General features: G+C 44.9%; 1 protein-coding gene across 1 annotated transcript in view; it reads right to left on the bottom strand.

Moving 5' to 3' along the window:
• Positions 1 to 6315: 6315 nt before the first annotated feature.
• Positions 6316 to 6909, bottom strand: part of ERP44 (endoplasmic reticulum protein 44) — a 58457-nt gene continuing 57863 nt past the window's right edge. Inside the window, exon 12 of the mRNA XM_040353341.1 lies at positions 6316 to 6746. Coding sequence (XP_040209275.1) covers positions 6642 to 6746 — 105 coding nt within the window. The 3' untranslated portion in view covers positions 6316 to 6641. The remainder of the gene's footprint in view (positions 6747 to 6909) is intronic.

The raw sequence follows: 6909 nt of genomic DNA, 5'->3' as shown, positions 1-6909 counted from the left end.
GTGAGTTTTGACAGGAAAGGGTGGAACACAAAACGTAAAAGTATAAGCTTAAATGATGGTCTGAGCCATTGAGAATTATTGAAACAGGTAGCAGGTTCCCCTTTATGGAGACCATCAGCAATGATAAAGAGAGAGTCAGTGGGCTAGATTCAGCAACGATTTACGCCGGCGTATCCAAAGATACGCCCGCGCCGCTTTGAATTTACACGGCGTATCTTCTTTCTGTATTCAGAAAGCAAGATACGCCGACATTAGCCTAAGATACGACTGGCATAAGTCTCTTACGCCGTCGTATCTTAGGGTGCATTCTCACGCTGGCCCGCTAGGTGGCGCTCCCGTCGTTTTTTCGGCGGAGAGTGTGCAAATTACCTAGATACGCCGATTCACAAGTGTACGTGCGCCCGGCGTTCGTTTTTTACGTCGTTTGCGTAAGGCTTTTCCGCATAACGTTGTGCCTGCTTCTATGAGGCGCACTCAATGTTAAGTATGGACGTCGTCCCCGCTTCGATTTTTGAATTTTTTACGTTGTTTTCGTAAGTCGTTCGCAAATAGGGCTGGACGTAATTTACGTTCAAGTCGAAACCAATGATGTCCTTGCGACGTCATTTGGAGCAATGCACACTGGGATATGTACATGGACGGCGCATGCGCCGTTCGTACAAAACGTCAATCACGTCAGGTCAACACACATTAACATAAAACATGCCCCCACCTTACACATTTGAATTACGCACGCTTACGCCGGCCCCATTTACGCTACGCCGCCGCAACTTACGGAGCAAGTGCTTTGTGAATACTGCACTTGCTCCTGTAAGTTGCGGTAGCGTAGCGTAAATACGATACGTTGCGCCGCCGTTAGATTGCGCCCCTACCTGAATCTAGCCCAGTATCTCTAATGGAAGCAGTGGTTGTGAGGTAGACATGCATAAAGCATAGACTAGATCCAGACAATAAGGGAAGATCTCCTTCTGATGAGCTGGAGAACAAGAATGGAAATAGGAATATATCCCTGATCGGTTCAAAAGGTGATTTTGATTCTATGGATATACAGATAAAGACACAAGGGTAGATACATTAAAGACACCCAAAAGGAGTGGGAAGCTAGTTTACAAGTGCCAAAAAATTACTCTTTGATGGTACTCAGGATCAAATGCTGATTCCCATTTGCCGAAACGCCAAGATTCCTCTTGTGGAGAATTTTCGGAGATGCAAGTTTCTTTTTTTTAATTAGAATTTTATTTCCCATTTTCTGAATGGTACATTAAGAAATATACACAACTAACTATATTCTTTTTAAAAGAAAAAAAAAAAAACAATAATTAGCAGACCTTTAAAGTGGATGTAAACCCGATTTTTTTTTTTTGCTGTCACAATGTAGAGAGTATGCCCAGTCTTTGCCACAAAGAGCTCTTTTCTTTTTTCAGTAAGATAAACAGGAGAAAACTTTTGTGTGTTCTTCCCCCTTGCTGTGAATGACAGGTTATTTACATATCTCATGCACTAGCTTGAGACAGGCATTATTTTTTAATTCCCACCCCCACCACATAATCCCTTCCACCTTCATTGCTACAGTAAGTCTTCTAATCCCTCCCTGACAGTTGATGTTTGCCACTGATAGGGCATTGTCCAACTGATTTGAGATTGGCCTTCTATTCACTGTGTCCAACATTGCAGAGATTGCCTGAAGCTCTAGAATGTTAATCATGAGATGAGAATTCTTTGCTGTCCAAATCCCCCGCACCAACAAGGAGTCCAGGACCACTTCCCAGCCAGACAGGCTGGCCTCTGTCATGAGGATCTTCCAAAAGATTAGATTTATTTTCCAAAAGTAGGATCCCTGAGCCACTAGCTAGAGATAACCTGGTCTTTAGTGACACACACACACACACACACACCACGATCATACTACACGTGAGGTATTGCTGTGAACGTCAGAGCAATACTAGTAGCACCAGACCTCTATATAATTCTAAACTGACAACCTGTAAAGGCTTTTAAAGCATCATCTATGGAGATTTTTAGTTAATGTAGTTTGGTACTGTTCCACAGGTGGATGCAATTTTAAATCGCAACATGTTTGGGGGTATCTATTTACTTGAAATAACATCATCTTTAATATTCTACTGTGTTTTGTGCATTACATTTTTTTTTAACCACTTTAAGACCAGGGTTTTTTTTCACATTTGTTTGTTTACAAGTAAAAATCTGTATATTTTTGCTAGAAAAACCCCCCAAACTTTTTTCTGGAGATTTATTCCCATTTCCGAACATTTAAATATATTTTACCCTTTATGTTATTGTAACTGGCCCTTGAATGCTCCCTATGGTCAACTTTAGCTCTTGGTCTCCTTGACGCTGGCAGACATCTTGACCCATATAGTTGTTTGATCATAGTATATATTATATCAAGCTGAAAGTGAACCCAGCAGAAGATTCACCACAGGAATACTTTTATAGGCAGCGGAACATCCACCACCAGGCGTAAGAGTTTGGCGTACCAGGGACGCTGAGGCCAATCTGGGGCAACTAGAATCACTGGCATTCCCTTGGTCTCCACAGAGCAGACGAGGAAGGAGTTTCAGAGGGGGGGGGGGGTGCTATAGATTAGCCAATACTGTCCCCCACAGAGCCACCAACACATCTGTCGTGTCCGCCCAGGGATCTTTGGACCTGGCCACAAACCTCAATACCTTCCGATTGAGTGGCAAAGCCAGGAGATTCACGTCCGGCATGCCCCACCTCCGGCAAAGTAGCCGAAACACATCCGGGTGTATCGACCATTCTTCTTGGTCCAGCATCTGGCGACTTAGGTAGTCCGCTTGGCAGTTTTTTACGCCCGGAATGTACACGGCCAACAGGCTCTGCTCTGCCCACCTTAGGATGTGAGCTACCTCCAATGCTGCAGCCGAGCTTCTTGTTTCTCCTTGATGGTTGACATACGCCACCGCCGTGGCATTGTCAGACTGGATCCTGACCGGACATCCCTGAAGCCTCTGTGACCATGTGGAGAGGCACAGCCTGATCGCCCAAAGTTCCAGCACATTGATCGGCAGGCTGGATTCTTCCTGTGTCGACTGTGCGGCCCCACTCCCCAGCTGGTCAGGCTGGCGTCCGTCATGATCACCGTCCAGCAAAAGGGAAGGAATGACTTCCCAGACAGGTCAGCCACCAGACCATGGAAACGCTGACTCACCCAGATTTGACAATCCAGGGACAACAGAGACTTGGACAGGATCTGCCTTTGCAAGACTCGCGTGTGGTATTGAGCATACGGTACCGCCTCGAAGGTGGCCAACATGAGACCCAGGACTTTCATGCAAAAGCGCAACAACGACCACCTGCGGGATGCCAACAGCTTCACCACAGTCCGAAGAGTCTGTAACCTTTCCAAGGGGAGAAAAGTTCAGTACCCAACCAAATTCCTGAAGGGTCTGACTGGCAATCGCCACATCCTCTTCTGAGTCTGAAATGGCTATGAGAAGGAGGTCGTCCAGGTAGCCCACGATAACGATTCCTCGCTGTCTCAGCAGAGCCAGAATCGGGTCGAGGACATTGGTACCGATGCCAGGCCAAAGGGGAGAGACACAAATTGGTAGTGGTCGTCCCCGACTGCAAAGCGCAGAAATCTCTGATGCCTGACATATATGGGGACATGCAAATGTCCATCCTTGATATCCAAGGACGCCAGAAAATCCCCCGGATGGAGAGCAGTGACCACAGAGCTTACCGACTCCATCCTGAACCTTCGTACTTTTAACAAAGGTGTTGAGGGCTTTGAGATCCAGGATCAGACAGACCCCGTCCTTCTTTGGGACTACAAATAGATTGGAATAGAATCCCTGAAACCTTTCCGGCAGCGGCACAGGTACTATCACCACGCGCCTCAGTACGTCCTGCACTGCCCCAAATATGGTGTTTTGACGAGTCGGAAGAAGATGAAGGTTTGTGGGAGAAAAAAAAAATAATCTGTTTGGTGGACAAGAAAGAAACCATCTTGTACCCTGATGAAACCACTTCACAAACCCACCGGTCAGAAAGCAGGAAGGTCCATCGATCTACAAAGGCGACCTCCCACCCCGAGAGTCGGGCGGGGCAAACCTTCATGCTGTCGCAGATTTGTTTGCAGGCTTGTTTGGCTTGCGAACCCAGGGACACTTTTGTCCCTCAGCTGGCCCTTTGTCGGCCTGGGAACGCTTACCTGCGGGCCCAGACTGATGAAAAAAACACTTCTGAGCAGAAAAGGGAGGGCCCTGGTCTACGGCGCGGCTCCTTACCCTTTCTAGATTGTGGGAGCAGCATGCTCTTACCCCCAGTGACATTCTTAATAATGTAGTCCAGCAAAGCTAATAGCCTCCCCCCGCTGGAAGGGCAAATCCACCAGAGCCTTCTTGGAAGTCTGGTCCGCGGACCAGCATTTTAGCCAAATCAGGCGACATAGCACCACAGCAGATACTGAGGCTCTGGAAAGCAAGGGAGCTGTATCCAAGGCTGCATCGCAGACATACTTAAGGCCATGCACCAACTGGTCGCTCCAGTTCCACGCAGACCGGAGAAGCCTGTTGCTTCTCCAACTCATGGTGCAACAACTTTGCCCATTCTGTAAGTGTCTGTGACACCAGGTCCGCAGCCAATACTGGCTGCAATGCTGACCCCCAGCACATGAACATGGACCAGGCCACCGCCTCGGTCATCCTATCTGCAGGGTCCTTATGGGCAGGGGTCCCCTCTACCGGAATCGTGGTTACCTTGTTTAACCTGGATACCGGAGGGTCCACAACTGGAGGAGATGTCCATTTTTTTTTAGGAGACTCTCCTCAAAGGGGTAACGGACCGACATGCATTTTGGGACCGAAAAGGCTCTCTGTGGTCGTTGCCATTCTTAGTCCATAAACTTATCAAAATAAGTTACGTAAGGAAACACCTTAGCAGTGCGGGCCGGCTTGTGGGACCGCTGCGCAAATACGATGTGACAAAGTATTGCAACAACCACCATTTTATTCTCTAGGGTGAGATAGATAGATGGATAGATAGATATAGATAGATAGATCTATCTATCTAATTTGGGGTTCCAAGTAATTTTCTAGCAAAAAAATAAATAAAAAATGTTAACGTTAAACACCAAATCTCAGAAATGGGCTCGGTAATGTAGTGGTTAAAAAAAACAAAAAACTAAAAGTTTAGGCCAATATACCAATTTTTGCAATAAGCGTATATTGATTTGCGCAAAACGTATAGCGTCTACAAACTATGGGAAAGACTTATGGCCTTTTTATAATTTGTTACTAGTAATGGCGGTGATCTGCTATTTTTAGCAGTACTGCGACATTGCAGCGGACAGATTGGACACTTTTTTGAGACCATTGACATTTAAAAAGCGATCACTGCTACAAAAATGTCACTGGCAGGGAAGGGGTTAACACTAGGGGGGTGATCAAGGGGTTAAATGTGTGTTCTAACTGAGGGGGATAGGACGGACTGGAGCAGGAGACTTGTTCCTACTTAGTAGGAACAATCAATATGTCTTCTCTCCTAACAGAACAGGGATTTGTGAAAACACACTCCCCCCCACCAACCTGTTCCTGCGCTTGTGTACACGATCACGCGTGGCTGGCGGCGATCTTGCCCGCAAGGCCACACGCATGGTGTTTGCGCGCCTGCTATTTCCCTTAAAAAGGTACAGACGTACCCATACGACAATGTTTTTTGCCCTTTTGTTCAGAACTGGACTAGGTAGAATAGGGGCATGTGAATGCTGCTAAATCTGCTTAACATGTCCACCAATCAGCAAATAGGTGGGAAGAACAAACAGAGGGAAAAGGCAGAAATAAGCTTCCTCAGGTGCACTGAATTGTGGGACTTGCACACCACAGGACCGTACTTCCTTTGTGCTCATTCCTCCACAGGAGCCTGGATGATCAGCAGCCACCATTTTAGTTGATTTTAGCAACAGAGTTAAGTTAGGCAGACCATGGAAAATCTCAGTTAATGTAGCGGGTGAGGTAAAGCATTTATGTTGCAGATTTAATAAATGTTCTAGGCTCAATATTTATTTCTTTAAAATAAAAAGGTTTAGTTGTCTTTTAAGGCGTCATTAAACAGGCATTGACAACCATTCTGTGTGCAAGCCGTGTTGGTCATCGTTCCCTGAGCGGCATGCAGGCAGCCTATAGAGGTGGATGAGGATACATTAGCCCCCCAGTGTAGATATGCATTTTAGGTTAGCTCCCTAAATCTAAGGCTACTTACACAATTGTATACTGTACCTTTTGTGTACGCTCACATGTAACACAGAAATGAAGACAAGCTCACAGAACATATCCAAAAGATCCAATTTAATGTGGTGGGAAGTGCAATTTATCAGCTCATTGATATTGTCATGACACATTTTTATGAGTTATAAAACGGGACCGCTCGTTTACAGGGTTTGAATTTGAATTCTATCCATTTAAAAGTCTGTACAGAGAGAAACCACTAACACAAACATATTTACAAACAGTGGGAACAAATAAAAATAAACCATTCATTACTGTTTGTTTATCCCAAATAAAAAATACAATTATCAAAATATAGGCTAAATTTTTTTGACCGTACTGAAACTTGATCATTGTATGTTAAGGCTTCAAAAAGGTAGTTCCAAGTGTTTAAAGCTCATCACGATCCCTTTTCAGTATGGTATACCTATATTCACTTGGTGCCAACTTCTGGAAGGAACTATCGGGAGGACTACTTGCTACATCTTCAATTTGCTGTGGGAAAAAAAAAAAAAAAAAAAAAAAAAAAAGATTTTTAAATAGATTTTTCTTTTCATGAGAACCTCTTATTCACATCCAGGAAAAAAATAAATCAGCCATAAAAATATGTACAAGTCCCTGTAAAAAAACAAAACAAAAAAAAAAAAAACATTGTTTA

Source organism: Rana temporaria, chromosome 5, assembly GCF_905171775.1.
Source record: "Rana temporaria chromosome 5, aRanTem1.1, whole genome shotgun sequence".
NCBI classification, from domain to species: Eukaryota; Metazoa; Chordata; class Amphibia; order Anura; family Ranidae; genus Rana; species Rana temporaria.
Note: the sequence above shows the minus strand (reverse complement) of the source record. Positions and strands in the feature narration are given on the sequence as shown.